The following is a 19,569-nucleotide window of genomic DNA, read 5'->3' on the forward strand; positions in this document are numbered from 1 at the left end:
TCGTATATAACAACTCAATATCCATTTTGATAAGTAAAAGATCAGCTAGATCTCTACTAATATTGTCCAAGGTGTTAATCACATGGGTAGAGTCTCTTTTATATATGATTTCATCTTGGGAATTAAAGATCTTAAGAAGATATCTGTAAAATGGAATAGAGGTTCCAAAACAGACCCAATGGGCAACACAATTGGCCGGCCTGGGGGATTTTTCAAAGATTTGTGTATCTTCAGTAAAATATAGATGGTTGTGGGGAAAAAAGAACCCGAATTATAGCTACGTCATGCAAGGTTCCACGTTAGGAGTTACGGACCATGAAAGGGATCTGGGTGTCGTCGTCGATAATACACTGAAACATTCTGCGCAGTGTGCTGCTGCAGCTTGGAAAGCGAATAGAATGTTGGGTATTATTAGGAAAGGTATGGAAAACAGGTGTGAGGATGTTATAATGCCGTTATATCGCTCCATGGTGCGATCGTACCTTGAGTATTGTGTTCAATTCTGGTCGCCGCATCTCAAGAAAGATATAATGGAATTGGAAAAGGTACAGCGAAGGGCGACTAAAATGAAAGCGGGGATGGGACGACTTCCCTATAAAGAAAGACTAAGGAGGCTAGGGCTTTTCAGCTTGGAGAAGAGACGGCTGAGGGGAGACATGATAGAGGTATATAAAATAATGAGTGGAGTGGAACAGGTGGATGTGAAGCGTCTGTTCACGCTTTCCAAAAATACTAGGACTAGGGGGCATGCAATGAAACTACAGTGTAGTAAATTTAAAACAAATCGGAGAAAACTTTTCTTCACCCAACGCGTAACTAAACTCTGGAATTCGTTGCCGGAGAACGTGGTGAAGGCGGTTAGCTTGGCAGAGTTTAAAAAAGGGTTAGACGATTTCCTAAAGGACAAGTCCATAAACCGCTACTAAATGGACTTGGGAAAAATCCATAATTCCGGGAATAACATGTATAGAATGTTTGTACGTTTGGTAAGCTTGCCAGGTGCCCTTGGCCTGGATTGGCCGCTGTCATGGACAGGATGCTGGGCTCGATGGACCCTTGGTCTTTTCCCAGTGTGGCATTACTTATGTCCTTATGGAATAACAGGATGTTCAGTAATCAGAAAATCACTCTTTTTGTAACCATCATCGAATCCAATCTCTACAAACCCTTTAACTTCTTTAAGGTCAGGAGTAGGATCTCTTGTAATAGGGAGATAGAGATTTCTAACTTAACAGTCTGGGAGGGTGACTGGTAGTGTTGGGGATGGGTCAAGGTGGGAGAGAGGGGAAGGGAAAAGTGACTGGGGGAATGCAGGAGAAATGAATGGGGGGGTTAGAGTGGTGCTAAAGGAGTGGCAAGTGAGGGAAGAAAGTAGCTGAAGAAGAGTGAAGGGATCAGATAGGATGTTAGAGGAACAGGTTGAATGAGGGGGGTTACAGGGTAGGAAAAGTGGCTGTGAGAGACTTAAGAGATGGAAGCAGAGAGAGATATTAGAGCTGTGTGGGTTGTGAGAGATCTGGTAGGCTTTCGGTGGGGGTGTGAGTTAGAGAAGGGGTTGGTGTTAGGAAGTGTGTAAAAGTGGATCCTCCCTTTTTCCCTCTCCTCTTGATTCTAGATCCCCCTCCCCCAACTCCCCCTTCATTATCTCCTCAGACCCTTGCTGAATTCTTTCACAACAAGGTTCAAAAGATAAACCTTGCTTTCTCTACCTCACCACCTCTCCCTCCACTAGTCCGTTCCCCTCTCTCTCCTTCCCCTCATTCCCTTTCCTCCTTTCCTGAAGTTACTATTGAGGAAACTACACTTCTCCTTTCTTCCTCAAAATGTACCACCTGTTCCTCTGATCCCATTCCCACCCACCTTCTTAATGCCATCTCTCCTGCTCTTATTCCTTTTATCTGTCACATTCTCAACCTCTCACTTTCCACTGCGACTGTCCCTGCTGCCTTTAAACATGCTGTGGTCACACCTCTCCTTAAGAAGCCTTCACTCGACCCTACTTGTCCCTCTAATTACCGACCCATCTCCCTCCTTCCTTTTCTCTCCAAATTACTTGAGCGTGCTGTTCATCGCCGCTGCCTTGATTTTCTCTCCTCACATGCTATTCTTGACCCACTACAATCTGGTTTTCGCCCTCTCCACTCAACCAAAACTGCGCTTACTAAAGTCTCCAATGACCTATTACTGGCTAAATCCAGAGGTCAATATTCCATCCTCATTCTTCTTGATCTTTCCGCTGCTTTTGACACTGTCGATCACAGCATACTTCTCGATACCCTGTCCTCACTTGGATTCCAGGGCTCTGTCCTTTCCTGGTTCTCTTCCTACCTCTCCCTCCGCACCTTTAGTGTTCACTCTGGTGGATCCTCTTCTACTTCTATCCCTCCGCCTGTCGGCGTACCTCAGGGTTCTGTTCTTGGTCCCCTCCTCTTTTCTATCTACACTTCTTCCCTTGGTTCATTAATCTTATCCCATGGCTTTTCCTACCATCTCTATGCTGATGACTCCCAAATCTACCTTTCTACCCCTGATATCTCATCTTGCATCCAAACCAAAGTTTCAGCGTGCTTGTCTGACATTGCTGTCTGGATGTCTCAACGCCACCTGAAATTAAATAGGACCAAAACCGAGCTTCTCATTTTCCCCCCCAAACCCACCTCCCCGCTCCCCCCGTTTTCTATTTCTGTTGATGGCTCTCTCATTCTCCCTGTCTCCTCAGCTTGAAACCTTGGGGTCATCTTTGACTCTTCTCTCTCCTTCTCTGCTCATATCCAGCAGATTGCCAAGACCTGTCGTTTCTTTCTTTACAACATCAGTAAAATCCGCCCCTTTCTTTCCGAGCACTCTACCAAAACCCTCATCCACACCCTTGTCACCTCTCGTTTAGACTACTGCAATCTGCTTCTTGCTGGCCTCCCACTTAGTCACCTCTCCCCCCTCCAGTCGGTTCAAAACTCTGCTGCCCGTCTCGTCTTACACCAGGGTCGCTTTACTCATACTACCCCTCTCCTCAAGACCCTTCACTGGCTCCCTATCCGTTTTCGCATCTTGTTCAAACTTCTTCTACTAACCTATAAATGTACTCACTCTGCTGCTCCCCAGTATCTCTCCACACTCGTCCTTCCCTACACCCCTTCCCGTGCACTCCGCTCCATGGATAAATCCTTCTTATCTGTTGCCTTCTCCACTACTGCCAACTCCAGACTTCGCGCCTTCTGTCTCGCTGCACCCTACACCTGGAATAAACTTCCTGAGCCCCTACGTCTTGCCCCATCCTTGGCCACCTTTATATCTAGACTGAAAGCCCACCTCTTTAAGATTGCTTTTGACTCGTAACCACTTGTAACCACTCGCCTCCACCTACCCTCCTCTCTTCCTTCCCGTTCACATTAATTGATTTGATTTGCTTACTTTATTTATTTTTTTGTCTATTAGATTGTAAGCTCTTTGAGCAGGGACTGTCTTTCTTCTATGTTTGTGCAGCGCTGCGTACGCCTTGTAGCGCTATAGAAATGCTGAGTAGTAGATCCCATTTCATGAACCTGTTTTTCCCTCTAACCCACCTTCTTACCTCCCTGTGATCCTTTCTCTCTCTGCTTCCTGATTCTCCCTCTCTTCTATTCCCTCTCTATGTTTTGATCTCTTATCTACCTCTTCTCTTTGAAGTCCTTCCTCAGCCTCTTTGAGTTCCTCTTTCCCTCCTTCTGTCTTTCAAGCATTGATACTAGGATCCCTTGCCTTTCTGCCTTCAAAAGAATCAATTTTAACTAGACTTAGAAAAAAAATTTGGAAAACAGATGAATTGTTATGAAGTAAAATACAAATGAATTGTATTTAATGTGTAACTACATTCTAATGTATGTGGGTGAGCCACATAATTGCTGCACAATTTTGAAAAACAAAACACTGCCCTAGGAAATGGGAGGCTTTAGGTATAGCTTTCTGAATATAGTCAATACTGTTTGCTATGAATGTGCATTAACATCCTTTAAAAACATTAGTGCATGCAAAATCAGTTTAACATGTTAACCTATGAATTAATGGATGTAGAGTTTATTTGCATGCATTACATTTTTTTTTTAATTAAAATGAATGAGTGAAATGAAACCGAAAAAGTTATTTTAAAAAGATGGGAGGAAAAGGCCAAGTGAATGGAAAATGTTTTCCCTGTTTACATCTCTACTGTTCACATATAATCTTTTTAGGTTTTGGTACCTTTCATTGTACTAACAAATAAGGTAAAGTCAGGCCAGTCTCAAGGCCAACTGATGCTCCAGGCAGTCTGGGGAAGGGGTCCCTTTTGATGATTATGGATTAATAGCTGCTTAAGACCTCTTTCAACTGCAGGGAGGATATAAAATGCGTTTACCACTCATCCTACTGCAGCAGCTCTGGATGTGGTGCTCAGACTTTCAAGACCACATTAGTCTAGGAAGTTTATGTACTGTGTTGTCTTTTGTGTTGGTCCAATGAAAGGTCTCTCAACCTGTGTTGATTCCAGTTTTCTCCAGGCAGTGTTGATGTATATGGGAACATACATTCCTGCTCCTTCAAATAACTAAATATGTGGAGTCCATAATTTATCTTCGGCTTCACAGTGTATATTGGGTAGGAAACTCTAAAGTGTTGTTCCCAAGTAAATGTTTAATTTTTCTCCCTGTTTCTTTTTAACAGCAATGTGCTGGTTCTATCTGTGAAAAATATGGTTTGGAAGAATGTACATGTGCCAGTACAGACGGCAAGGATGATAAGGAGTTATGCCATGTCTGTTGTATGGGAAAAAGTAAGAAGTGCTTCAAATCAAATTCCATTACAGTGGTACACAGTATCAGTGATGCATCTGGCTAGATGTGTAATCTGAGTTGACTACAAACCAGAATGTTTTTCTGAGTTGCAGAACTTTGAAAACTGTCATCATTTTTGGTTGACAGGCAGGATAATGTGGCTTTTTGCTGCTGATGGTTATTTTCTGGAAAGATGTTGTTTTGGTTTCATGTGAAGTCCTATTTTTGTAGAACTTACAAAAAAGTATCTGCTTAGCTTTCTAGTTAGGTTCTTTTTAATTGATTAGTGAAAATGATTTCCAACTCTGAAACTGTCTTCTATATGCATTTGACTGAATATTCTTTGCAGCTGAAAATGTCAACAAATCTAAACACAGCAATGACAGAATAGCAAGAATTACTATTTATTGATTGGGATTGATTTATTTATTCAAAACTTGATGTACCACTGTAGCTGACAGATCACAGTGATTTACAAATAAAAAAACAAAAGCATAAGAAAAGAAATACAGTATATGCTAAGAAAGAAAACATGCACATAGGAGAATTACATAAATTAAAATAGTATCCACATTTGGAGCTGACATTTATACCTGCTATCACCCAGTTATCCGCACCGACAAGGCCACCTCACTCAGCGGAGTGTGCCTTTTGGAACAGCCATGCCTTTGAGAGAGCTGTACACCACTATTATGAAGAGATTCACCCAAGACATATACAGCTATTGATCTTCCTATGAGGATTCACACAGTATTTAGAGCAGCTATAAGACTTTATAATATCCTCAACCACTGTTCCTCCAACTTATTCATAGCCATGGTGTTTAGAGTTGAATGGGTTAGGCTGTCTCTCTGCAGAAGCAGATTGTGTTCCAGAGCAAGAGTTAAGGTACCAGATAATTAATTTGCTACTTCTCCATTTTTGAGGTATGTATGGATGGCACTATTTTAGGAACAGTTCTTTTTCTGTGGTTGGCCCCTCTTGGTAGGAGAAGCCTCTCCCAAGAGGTGTGAAGAAGCATGACTACTTGCAGTTTAGGAAATTGCTAAAGGATTATTTGTTCATTCACCAAGTTTAGACATTTAGGCGGCTTACTTTCTAAAAAGAAAATAAATAAAACAAGAAAGGAGAGAGACTGGCTGGCTAATGTGATTGAGATTTTATTCAAATTTTCCCCAGTATAGGAGATTTTATCAGTGGCTGGGAGTATGGATTGGGATTATGGAAGGTTGCTTAATTGTCTAGATTGTTTTATATTGTTTTATGCTGAAAGAACTTTTGTCTCTCAGATAACATGCCTTGTTTTGGAAGCTAGGATGGAAGACTTGGGGACTAAGCCTTCTAAAACACTGCATCTGAAGATCTGGTGGCATTGCCTATCCACCAACCTCTGTACAATGTATATAGAAATGTGGGAGTCTCCACTCTTGATGCTTCATATATGTAAGAAGACAGACATTAAGAGTTTTAGTTATCAACCTAGGCTACCATTAAGGCATTATTTTACCACTAATTTGTTCTTTTTATAGTACAGATCCTGTTTTATGCAATGAGACATAGTAACGGGGGTTAACAATAAAATAACACATCTAAGCACTAACCCACATAAATAACTTCCTCTTTGAAAGTATCATATTCCATTAGCTGAAGGATTTGCTAGAGTCCAAATATTGCACTGATCTGTGATGGCTATGTCCTTCTTGAACAGAGCCAGAAGATTAAAACCTCATTCTTTGGTGCCACCGGGATGTGATTCCCAGACCTTGGGTCTTTGAAGGGGACATGTTCTTCAGAATGCTATGCGTCAGTCTTACGAGTCTTTATTCATTCTATTTTGGATGGAGTCCAAATTGTCATAAGGCTTTTCTCTCAAAAGAAGCAATGTATTTACATGCCAAACCCTGAGCACGGAAAGCATCCACTCAAACTATGATGCTTTAGAAACTGCATTGCATGTCTAATGCAGCTATTGGCATCCACAGCCTGATAAAGGATATTCAGGACAGAATACCAGATGAATTGTGCATTGGAGAGAACTTCATTGAAGGTGAGTAAAGAAATGGTGCACATAATCAAAGGACCAGTACCCTTTCTGCTGGCACCTTTGAACCATCTTTCATGTCATGGAGGTATCAGAGTGGGTCACACAGGAAACAGCTTTTTGTTTTTTTTTCTCATAAGAGATGTTTCCTTCTATCTTGTCATTCCCCTCAGCAGCAGAATTTGAGACCTTCTACACAGTAAAAGAAGCTCAAACCCCATGTCACCCAGTCAAAACCAGAGGAGTGGTTTCTGCCTGATTCTGGAGATCATAGCATCCCAGTCTTCATACAAATCAATCTCCCTTGTGGGAAATGGCTAAGTGTCAACACAGTAGTTTTCAACAGTAATTCCTCAGGGCACACCCAGCCTGTTGGGTTTTCAGGATATCCAGAATGAATATGCTTGAACTTGATTTGTATGCACTTCCTCCATTATATACAAATCTCTTTCATTGTGGATATCCTGAAAATCTGACTGGCAAGGGGGTAATCCAGGACCGGACTTGGGGGTACAGGCTCTAGTATACCACTCTCCCTGCTTCCCTCTTATATTGGTGGTAGTATTTCTTATATGCTGTATCTTTAATCTCTGGGCTAAAAGTTTACCTACCTTATTTCCTGCCTCATAGTATTTTTGCCTGATCTTATCCAGCATAAATTGGAGCTCTTCATCCTGCAATTCCTTTAATTTTGCTCTAACTTGCTTCAGTTGTTTCTCAATCTCTATACCTTTTTTTCTAGCTTGATGTAACTGCTCTAGTCTCCTAAGATCCCTCCTTAACCTTTGCTCTCTTTTCAACCAAGCTTTTCTCCTTGCTGCTGCTATACCTGTGAAGTTTCCTCTTAGAACAGTTTTAAACCCTCCTAAATAGTTTGAGGAGAAAACTGGTCTGGGTCATTGAGTTAAGAAATTTCTAATGGAGCCCTCCCCTTCCTGGACCACTTATGGATCTTTTAGCAGACTCACATTAAGGTACCAATATTTAGTGCCTGCTTCTTGACCCTGCACCTACAAGCTAACCCAGACTGTTGCAATTTTAATCCAAGAGATAGATTCAATCTCCTCTTTACCTAATTTCCCTCCCCAGTCTTTCTCAATACATAACAGGTCTATCCTAGAATAGGTTTCATGTACCGCCGATTAGAAAGTAAATCCCCTCCAAGATTTTTTTATATATCCATAACAATTAAGGGTGTCAAGAAATATCTTAAGATCCTTTCTTTCCTTTTTCAGTGCCCAATTCCACCCCCCCCCAAAAAAAATTATCTAGGGTTGGGTCTATATTTAAGTTAAGATCCCACCCAACTACTAATTTCCCCATTCTAACCTCCAACATTTTTGGGAGCAGTGTGGTTGAGAAGGATCCTTGATGTGAATTGGGCACGTATAGATTTACCAATGTCAACGGTTCTCCATTTATCACACACAGCCAAACGATCCATGTTCCCCTTAAATCCCTGTATTCTTTGGTACATATCACTTTTAAGTCTTTAGCCATTAATATTTCCTCTCCTTCCCCCCTTTTTCTTCTTCTCTCCTCTATTTGCAGCCAATATATTATGAGAACATTTTTTTATGTTTAAGTAAATGTTCATGAAAGTGGATAAAACAAATCCCCACGTGAAGCCTAAGAAGTTATTTCCACATCGGTTGTCTTTTACGGGGGGAATTAAGACCTTTTACATTTATTGTCCCAATTTTTATCCCCATGCTCCCCTTCAAACTTGCTATTTGTCCCCTTGTATGTAAAGAAGCTGATTGCCATTTGTTACGATTGTGGCCGTGACCTCTCCCAGACTTACCTTATTTTGGTGGTCAGTTTCTGTGCTGGCTTCTGTTTCTTCTTTCTGTGTTGCTAGAGCTGGCTCTGTGTCTGTGGGCTGGCTGCTCCCAGCATGAGTCTGATTGCTTTACTATACTGCAGCTGTGTGTGTTACCTGAGCTAGCTGCCTCTGTGTGCTGGTTGCTTCCAGCGTGGCTCTAATTGCTCTACTATACTGCAGCTGTGGGGGTTAAGCCTGAGTTAGCTCCAGCTCTGTTTCAGTATGCTGTCTGCCTGGGTCTGATAGTGGTGACATCATCAGGGAGGGCCTTGATAAGGAAGTGGTGTTCCTCCCTTCAGGGCCTTTGCAACGTTTGCTTAGTCGTTTGCTTTAGGTCCAGGTTAGTGGTAGTCCAGTGTGCACTTTTGATCTGTGTTAGCTTCCCTACTTTTTCCTTGTGGCTCCCCTGCTTTCCCTTTTGGTGCTTTAGTAGCACTTTTGGGTTTGGTGCTTTAGAAGCACTTCTGGGTTTAGTGCTTTAGAAGCACTTCTGGGTTTGGTGCTTTGGAAGTTCTGTTGTGTTTAGTGCTTTGGAAGCACTGTTGTCTTCTGTGTTTAGCTTCCCTGTTTTTTCCCTTTTGGCTCCCCTGTCTTCCTTTTTAGTGCTAGGAGCTCTGCTGGTAGTTTGGTGCTTAGGAGCACCGTAGTTAGTTTAGGGTTGTAGAGCTGTTGTGCTTGGAGCACCTGTGCTAGTTTGTGTTTAGGTTCCCTGCTCTCCCTGTGGCTCCCCTGCTTTTCCTAGTGGTGCTATTGGTAGCACTTCTGTTAGTATAGGGCTTAGGAAGTCCTTTTGTTGGTTTATTGTTAGGATCACTTTTGTTGGTTTCTGTTTGGAGTTCTTCTGTTGGTTAGGGCTTGGGAGCACTTATGTCAGTTTAGGATTTAGGAGTACTGCTGTTTCTAGCTTGTTCTAGTCCTGGTCCCTGTGTCATCCAGTATCCGGTAAGTCCTGCCGGCCACTCGAACCCAGGGGCTTAACCCTTGGGGGGCAGTGGCTAAGTGCAGGTGAAGCTGTACGGACCAGTCCAGGGTGCTCCAGTCCGGTGTGTTCCAGTCCAGTGTTCCAGTCCTGTGTCCTCTAGTCCGAGGGATTCCAGTCCTGTGTCCTCCAGTCCGGGGGATTCCAGTCCAGTGTCCTCCAGTCCTGTGTCCTCCAGTCCGGGGGATTCCAGTCCATGTGTTCTGGCTCGCTGGGCGGTGCCTGCAGTCCCTGCCGGTGCCGGTGTGCTTGCCCAGCGTTGGTTGGTGGGTTTTGCCTGCTACTGTTGCTCCTCGTCAGCAGCCCAAGGGCTCACGTTTGCTCCAGAGCCCGGCCCCGCGGGCTCTGAACCTGAGAACCTGACACCATTGTGTTGAAAATAGAGTTGTCTTCCCCCGTTCTTTGGGGTTTTTTTTTTTTTTTTTAAATAAAAAAGCACAACCCAGCAAAGATGAAAAAAACTGTTGATCCTATCAAAGCGCACTGTTCCCCTCACCACTTTTACAAGCCATTTAACATCCTTAACTCAACCCATTCTGCCCTTAACCTCATCCTGTCCCTGACTGACTGTAGGCTGAATAACTTCTTGTACAATACAGCGTGATATAGCTACCCTTCTAATCCATTAACTCTGCCCTCCCTTAGCAACACTTACTTAAGTGCTCGTTCCTACACAACCACTCCAGTCATCAAATCTCACATACATGAAGGCTAAAATGGCTAGGGCTCTTCAACTTGGAGAAAAACGACTGAGAGATATGATAGAGGTCTATAAAATGAGTGGAGTGGGACTAGGGGGCACACAATGAAGCTAAAAAGGAATAAATATAAAACAAATTGGAGAAAATATTTCTTCACTCAATGTGTAATTAAAACTGTGGAATTCATTGCCAGATGTGGTAAAAACAGCAGGGTTTAAAAAAGGTTTGGATAACTTCCTAAAAGAAAAGTCCATAAGCCATTATTAAAATGGACCTGGGGAAAATCCACTGCTTATTTCTAGGATAAGCAGCATAAAATATACTGTTTTGGGATCTTGCCAGGTACTTGGAACCTGGATTGGCCACTGTTGGAAGCAGGATGCTGGGCTTGATGGGCCTTCTGTCTTTCCCAGTATGGCAACACTTATGTACTTATATAAGTAACCATTTATATAACAAGTATTCTCAATTCTCAACATATAAAGGTCATTTCCCAGAATTGACAGTTGTTTCTCAGCCTTCCACTTAAAAATTCACTCAGTCCTCCTTTCTACCTCACAATCATCCCATTCAACTCCTCAAAATTGTCCATCTGAGTGTAGCCACTCCATCTTCTTACTCACCCTTCAGGACCCAGCTGATGTTTCCTCCTCTCCACCCTCGTTGCTTCGGGCTCCTGTGCATCCCGGTGAAGATCTTGCAGGCCCCACATTGTGCTAGCAAAATCGGGCCATTTTCAGAGATGCTATTGTTGTTAGATCTTCAACACTGCGCTTTTTGGAGTAGCTGCCATAGCACTGCAACTGTTGTAAATTTTTTATGGGCACCATTAATAGTCACCAGAAGTCCGAATGGAAACCACAAATATTTAATGCTCTCTTTAGGCAGCTCTCCCAAGGCTCTCTAACACAATGAGAATATATATGCAAATGGGTCAAGATTTCAGGATATCCCTAACGCATGAAATTTGCACATGGTAGAGGGTAGTAGTACGCATGCAGTTCTATTTGGTTCAGGTTCATTAGGGATATCCTGGAAACTGGACCTGTATGTAGCCTTCGGACTGTCTAAATTAAAAAAGCCCATTTATACACGGGGCTATCCAATTTTCCAAGTTTTATTTAAATTTACTACCCCAGCCCTGGAATCCTTCAGGGCTGTGTAATCTAAGACACAATTAGAATGTAAACATAATAGAAAGCATAAAATATGGGAAAAACTGCATCACAGATGAGAAACAAAAGGAGAGATGGACTAGAAATACAAAACATTGATAGGAAAGAGGGATGGATAAAACACAAAGTAGCTTGGTAAATTCAGGAATACCCAGAACCACAAAGCTAACAAGGACAAAATTGTTACAGAATGAAAAATTTATTTACAGACCTCTGTAAAAAGATGGGTTTTAAAATCAATTTTAAATTGACTCATAGAGGATTGTAGTCTTAGAATACTAGGGAGGGCATTCCATATTTGAGGGCCTCTTTCTGAGAATATAGCTTCTCTAGTGTGCTCATGGACAATTGAGTGGTAACTCGGAACGATAACCAAATTAATTCTGTGGAATAGATCTGAGGGTTCTGTTAGGACAGTAGGGGATAAGAAGTTGTGAGACATAAGGGGGTTTGACAGAGGACACTGTCTTAAAGACAAGCAATAGTATTTTATAAATAATACAGTAAATGATAGGTAACCAGTGCACATGTTTTAAGTATGAAGTGATATGATATTTCCTAATATTGACGATGAGTCTAATAGCAGTATTTTGAATGGTTTGAAGGTGACATATTTTAAGTCCTTGATGTAAAGAATTACAGTAATTTAATTGGGAAATGATTAGTGAATGGATCAAAATGTTGAGTGTGGAAGGTGAAATCAATGACTGTACAGAGCGAATAAGCTGGAGTTTATACAAGCAGTTGTGGACTTTAGAAATTTGTGGTCAGAACGTAAATTCTGAGTCAGACAAACGCCTAACATACAAGAATCCACTTGAGGAATTTGAATTCTTGAATCACTGGTGTTTGGTAAAGAGGTAGCTTTTGTATTAGAAAAAAAACTTTAGATTTTAAAGGGTTTAGGACCAGCTGCTTGGATGTCTCACTGCCATCTGAAACTAAATATGACCAAGACTGAGCTTCTTATCTTTCCCCCTAAACCAACCTCTCCTCTTCCCCTATTCTCTACTTCTGTGGATAACACTCTCATCCTCCCTGTCTCATCAACTTGTAACCTTGAGGTCACCTTCAACTCTCCTCTGCACATATTCAACAGACTGCTAAAACCTGTCGTTTTTCTCTATAATATCACCAAAATTAGTCCTTTCCTTTGAGCACACTACCAGAACCCTTATCCACACTCTTATCACCTCTTGCTTAGACTATTGCAACTGGCTTCTCACAGGTCTCCCACTAAGCCATCTTTCTCCTTTAATCTGTTCAAAAGTCTGCTGCACAACTTATATTCCGCCAGTGTCGCTATGCTCATAGTAGCCCTCTCCTCAAGTCACTTCATTGGCTCCCTATCCATTCCCACATACAGTTCAAACTCCTCTTGTTGACTTACAAGTGCATTCACTCTGCAGCTCCTCAGTACCTCTCCACTCTTCTTTTCCTACACTCCTCCCCGGGATCTCTGTTCAATGGGTAAATCTGTCTTGTCTGCACCCTTCTCTTCCACTTCTATTTCCAGACTCCATTCCATTTATCTTGCTGCAACATATGCCTGGAATAGACTTCCTGAGCCAGTACATCAAGCTCCATCTCTGACTGACTTCAAATCTAGGCTAAAAGCCCTCCTTTTTGGTTCTGCTTTTAACTGCTAACTCTTACTCACTTGTTTAGTACCCGTGTTTTATCATTTCCACCTTAGTAATTTCCCTTATCTCTTATTTGTCCTGTTTGTCCTAATTAGATTGTAAGCTCTGTCGAGCAGGTACTTTCTCTTCTTGTCCAGTATACAGTGCTGAGTACGTCTACTAGTGCTATAGAAATTAGTAGTAGTTATGGTAATTTAAGCCAGTCCTTGATTGCTGTTCATAAGGGAAAGTTCATAAGTTGCATTTGAATCAGTAGTGTAAAGTATCTGGATGTCTTCTGCATAGACATACATTGTAAGTGCAAGTGTCTAAGCCAGTGTCAGAAGAGGAACTATAAAAGTATTAAAGAGTTGGTGATAGAATAGATCATTGTGGCATGCCTACATTTGGTGCAGATGGCGCAGACTTGGAATCATGATAGAGATGTCTTAGTAAAATAGAATGATCCACTAGGTCGAAGGTGGTGGAAAGATCTAACGATAGAAGGAGAACAGATTTAAGTTTGTCAAGTTTGCGGTGAATGAAAGTGGTAATACCTAGTAAAGATGTTTCGATACTGTGATATTTATGGAACGCAGTCTGGTTGGGATGTAAAAGTGAAGTTTTAGAAATGAAGTTGTGAAGTTGGTAATGTACCACTGATTCCACAATTTTAGAAATAAAAGGCAAATTAGCAATCAGATGGTAATTAGGTTAGTGAGCTAGCCAGTAGTATCTTTAAACCTGGGGAAAGTAGTTGCTTGTATCCAAGTTTCAGGACAGGTCCCTAAAGATAAACTTTGTTAAATCATGAAGTGAATAAAGGGGAGAAGAGTCTAACAAATACTTGAGCAAACCTGATGGGATAGGATCAGTGGATGCTGTAGTCGTCTTCATTGAGGTAATAGTTTGTTGTAATTCTGCTTCAGATGGTAAGTTAAGATTCTCAAAACTACTGCATTGCATACTATGACGTCGTAGGTGAACCCGTTGTCAGACTTGTGAGTTTTTGTACCAAGTAGAGCGCTGCTGAGCCCGGTACTTGGACCAGGTTCTGCTTGGCGGCCAGACAACCCAGGGTTTCACCTGCGCTGACCGCCGTTCCCCAGAGGTTGAGCCCCTAGGTGCAGGTGGCCAGCAGGACTTACGAGATGGAGCTAGAAGCAGGGTGGTGAATGTATCGGCCAACAGGCAGCAGGTCAAGAGAGTAATCCAGGTACAGGCAAATTCAGTAGGCAGGCAGCAGGCAAGAGAGTAATCCAGGCACAGGTAAAGTCAGTAGGCAGGCAGCAGGCAAGAGAGTAATCCAGGCACAGGCAGTCAATAGGCAGGCATCAGGCAAGAGAGTAATCCAGGTACAGGGAAAGTCAGCAACAAGGGACAAAGTAGAGAAGAAGCAAACTACTGAGCAAATAACACCTACCAAAGTAGAAGCCGAAGCATGGAGTCCCGGAAGAGCTCAGCTGATAAAGTGCTGGCGTCTGACATCAGCAGGGACAAGAGCAAGGGAAGGAGGAACCGGAAGACCAATAGGAAGCCAGGCAGAGAGAGAGCAGAGCCAGGCGTATGGAAGCAAAGCAATCAAGGAGCCTGCAGCCAGAGAAGAACTACACACACATGGCTGAGGGCTGTGCCAGTCAAGTGTGCATGTCGACTTGACCCTGCGCAGCCCGAGGACACCGCTTGCGTTGAGGTAGGGAGCATGACCCCCGGAGATGAATTTGAAGAAAGATTACTTTGCAATGACTGAACTTGGTTAAGAAATGGTCTGCTAGGGTCTGCGGATTTTGAATAAGAGATTTGTCAACGGGTGGTGATTTATAAGTGGTCAATGATTTAAATGTTTTAAAGAGATTGGAAGTGTTTGGCACCTTTTCAGTTAGATTCGTGTAATATTTTTGTTTTGCTGCTAGAATGGTAAGTTAGTAAGTATATAGAAAAGTTTGTAGGTGAAGGGTGACGACACCATTTTCTTTCAGCTTGACGAAGTTGGCGCTTGTGACATTAAAGATCTTGGGTATAGCAGGGGCTATGCGGTCTGTTCTGTGTAGTACTGTTCTGAATTTTGAGAGGAGCGATTGTATTTAGTGCTAAGACTAATTCATTATTCCAGGTTTGGGTTTGATCATTAAGGGAGAGGCCATTAAAATTATCGATATTTAGATTGGAATTTGAGATCAAGGAGTTTCGCTCAAACGTTAAGTCTCGATGAGAATTGTATTTAGTCAGTGCTGTTGAAGTCATTGGTTGAACTTGACATTTGAAGAGAATAAGAGAGTGGTCCGACCAGGGTAGAGGTTGTATTTATGAGACTTGGAATTGAGATTCTAGGATCAGGAATAGCAAGAATGGGGTCAAGAGTGTGACTTCCCTTATGAGTGTGACTAGTAACATATTGGAGTAGATTTAAATCTGAAAAGAGATCTAAGCAATCCTGAGAAAAAGGGGCATTAGGGACATCTAGATCAAGGTTCAGACCACCTTCGAATAAGTAGAATGTAGACAAAAGTTGGAGATTAAATCCTGGTGAAGGAGATATGATAAAGTAGTGGGCTGTGGAGAGTGATCAACAGAAAAAGAAGAGCAGGAGAAGTATTAATTTGAAATTGCAAATATTCAAGTAAAGACTGAGCATAGTACATAAAGTGAGAAACCAGTAAGTTGATAGAGTATAATACAGCTATTCCAATCCCTTTCTGAGTGGAACGGTTACAAGTCAGGTAACAGTATCCTGGAGGGGTTGCGTGGTTTAAATATGATGCATCTGTATCTGTTAGGTTTCTGTATGAAAAATTAAATCAAGCTTGTAAGTAGTAATAAGATTATCAAGAAGGGAGTGTTTGTGGCATGCAGAACAACAATTGAAGAGTCCTGCTGAAAGTTTGTGTGTATTGCATCAGGAGTTAGAAGTAAAAGGATTGTTTAACAGAACAGAGATTATTTGGCGTGGTTGTGAGATAAGGAAGAGCATTTGGGAGGTAACCTACATCCCCAAAGTACAGGAATTGATTGAGAGAGACATATTGTCAATGGTACTAGTCAAAACATAGTAGGTACTGGAATTTTACCATAAGGTGAGGGGGGAAAAAAAAGGCATAGTGGGGTGATCCGAAGGAGCATCCGAAGGAGCATAAAAGAGCAGGTCCTGCTCCTTATGTTTGCTCGATTGGCGCACGCCTACGCAGCGTTCACTGCTTAGGTGAGGGCAATAAGTATACACTAACTTCAATGTCACTTCCTGAGAGGGTGGGCTTGTGGCAGCAGTCTTTAGAATGGGAAATCAGAGAGCAAATAGTGATTCAGAGGAACCTGAAAGCACAGAGAGCCAATAGCAGATTAACATAACAAGCAAATTATTCTTGCCAGCTTTGTTAAACTTGGGGAATCAAACAAGTTATACTTGACAACATTTATTGTGAATGCCAGTAGATATTTGAAAAATTTTAGACATGCTTTTTGGACAGTTTTTCACACAGGTTTTAAGTTTATTGCTTAACGCTAATTTTAAATGTCTAGCGAAATGAGTAAAAATGAGATCAGGGTCTATGATTGAGCTGTTGTGGTTTAGTGGTGAGAGGTGCTGAAGTGCACCAAGTTTCTTTACAGAGGGAAAGTCTCAGCTTAAAAATTTGACATCTAGGAAGTCGCTTCAAGAATGGATATAAATAGTGCTTGTGCGCACTATTCTTTTTTTTCCATGAGGAAGAATACAAGAGATTTCTTCTTTTACAAGCCTGATTTCCCCCTGCCCACACAATGTGACAATATGAGAGAGACAGACATTTACATTCAGTAAATGGCACCCCAAGTTAGATACTGGTATGATCTGCGCTAAGCAAGTGTTCTGTATAGGGCACTCTGCATGACACAACCTTTACAGAATATTAGCTTAGTGTACATTTTGTACCTAACTTAAGCACATGAAAAACCACAAATCTGTACAGAGATAATGTATCATAACTAACCACAAGTACTCTCTGATAATGTTCTGAAGGACAAAATAGGGCAAGCATTGCAATAATAAATATAATATTCTGACAGAAAACTTTTGTATACAATATAGGATCACTCAGTGTGTCACTACTCATGCGTACTGAAAGTATGTTGTCACGAAACGCCTAGCTACCCGCCTGGAGTTACCCCATGGCCACGTAAGACTGTCTATCCCCAGCACAGCACAGATCCGCCAGCACCTGCTGCTTCTTCTCTACACTAGCACCCTCCTTCCACCAACTGAGTCACAACCACCTCTGGGCTAGTCTCCCACTCTCCAGTTATCCCCAGTGATTTCTAGGTTACTGGAGCCACACTCCCAATGGTCCCACAGTTCCCAGAAAACACTCACAGACTCAACACACAAGCCACCAGGATTCTTTATCAGTCCAGACAGGCAGAGTCAACAAACTAAACAGATTTATTGTCACACTAGAACAACGAACAAAAAAAAGTTAGATCAATTATAACGCTAACTAAACATTTGCATACTGTCTAAACAGTACTTTGGAAGATCAGGACATATAATTCACCGAGCCTCAGCAAAGAGATCTCCCAGGCTAAGTCTGAAGCAACAACCAGCAACAACTGCTGGGTAATTTCAAACTCAAGGCCAGTCAGAGGCCAGTCAACAAGTTTTAATAGTATACTGCTCACAGTACTGTGGATTCACTTCTTCACTAAGCGAAACTAAAAGAGGGCATACACTTTTCTATACAGCTTTAATATAAAACATGCACCACTTGCTGGCCAAACTAGAGAAATGCACTTCAAGAGTTAATAAAGGCAATTTTACAGGTTTAAAACACACTGTTCTGTCACATACATCAAAAGAGCAAAGTAGACCTAACACAGCTACTTTTGCTTAAGTTAGTGACTGTGTTCACACATCCTCGTAATCCTACTCATGAACATATATCCCAAACTAATGAAGTGTCAAAACCTCAAAGTGTCCCTAAAGCAAAAATCATTGATAAAACATGCCCAAATTTAAGCATCCATTATTAACCAAATAGTCACTCATGAAATACAATGTAACAAGTCACTTAGCTGTGGCATATAAAATTGACTTCTGCTCTATGAGGTGCTCCACTTCATATCATTTCTTCAGGAGCTATTGCAGCTCAAAAATATGCTTCGTTCATTCAATGCCAGCAAATTCCATCTGCCAAAGATGCAGGCTTCAAGCACTAGAAGGTTATCAGAGAGTACTTCTAGCTAGTAACTTTGGGCACGAGCACTTAAGCTTCCTAAAGGCTGATATAAATGCTTGTGTCCAACAAATAGCAGTTAAGCGTGAAAATGCCCCAACCCTTCCATGGCAACACCTTGTTTGAAGTTGTGTGCTATCAAATTTAGGTGCACATGTTATTGAATAGGGTGTAGAACCAGACCCATGTGTAACTTCCTAATTACTGCCAATTAAGTGCTAGTTAATGGCAATAATTATCATCTAACTAGTTTATATGCAGATCTAGTATTTGCGCCCAAACTCGTGAGCACAACTTTGATCAACCTATACAGAATCTGCTGATTAATGGCTATTACCAACTGGATTGATTTTTGCATGCTTTTAAAATGTTGCTTGGATGCTTCCTTAACGAACATACAGTGGTGGAAATAAGTATTTGATCCCTTGCTGATTTTGTAAGTTTGCCCACTGACAAAGACATGAGCAGCCCATAATTGAAGGGTAGGTTATTGGTAACAGTGAGAGATAGCACATCACAAATTAAATCCGGAAAATCACATTGTGGAAAGTATATGAATTTATTTGCATTCTGCAGAGGGAAATAAGTATTTAATCCCTCTGGCAAACAAGACCTAATACTTGGTGGCAAAACCCTTGTTGGCAAGCACAGCGGTCAGACGTCTTCTGTAGTTGATGATGAGGTTTGCACACATGTCAGGAGGAATTTTGGTCCACTCCTCTTTGCAGATCATCTCTAAATCATTAAGAGTTCTGGGCTGTCGCTTGGCAACTCGCAGCTTCAGCTCCCTCCATAAGTTTTCAATGGGATTAAGGTCTGGTGACTGGCTAGGCCACTCCATGACCCTAATGTGCTTCTTCCTGAGCCACTCCTTTGTTGCCTTGGCTGTATGTTTTGGGTCATTGTCGTGCTGGAAGACCCAGCCACGACCCATTTTTAAGGCCCTGGCGGAGGGAAGGAGGTTGTCACTCAGAATTGTACAGTACATGGCCCCATCCATTCTCCCATTGATGCGGTGAAGTAGTCCTGTGCCCTTAGCAGAGAAACACCCCCAAAACATAACATTTCCACCTCCATGCTTGACAGTGGGGACGGTGTTCTTTGGGTCATAGGCAGCATTTCTCTTCCTCCAAACACGGCGAGTTGAGTTCATGCCAAAGAGCTCAATTTTTGTCTCATCTGACCACAGCACCTTCTCCCAATCACTCTCGGCATCATCCAGGTGTTCACTGGCAAAC

General features: G+C 42.0%; 1 protein-coding gene across 1 annotated transcript in view; it reads left to right on the top strand.

Moving 5' to 3' along the window:
- Positions 1 to 19,569, top strand: part of ADAM10 (ADAM metallopeptidase domain 10) — a 309,988-nt gene that overhangs the window by 276,328 nt on the left and 14,091 nt on the right. Inside the window, exon 13 of the mRNA XM_030188829.1 lies at positions 4,675 to 4,783. Coding sequence (XP_030044689.1) covers positions 4,675 to 4,783 — 109 coding nt within the window. The remainder of the gene's footprint in view (positions 1 to 4,674; positions 4,784 to 19,569) is intronic.

This window comes from Microcaecilia unicolor, chromosome 1 (genome assembly GCF_901765095.1).
Source record: "Microcaecilia unicolor chromosome 1, aMicUni1.1, whole genome shotgun sequence".
NCBI classification, from domain to species: Eukaryota; Metazoa; Chordata; class Amphibia; order Gymnophiona; family Siphonopidae; genus Microcaecilia; species Microcaecilia unicolor.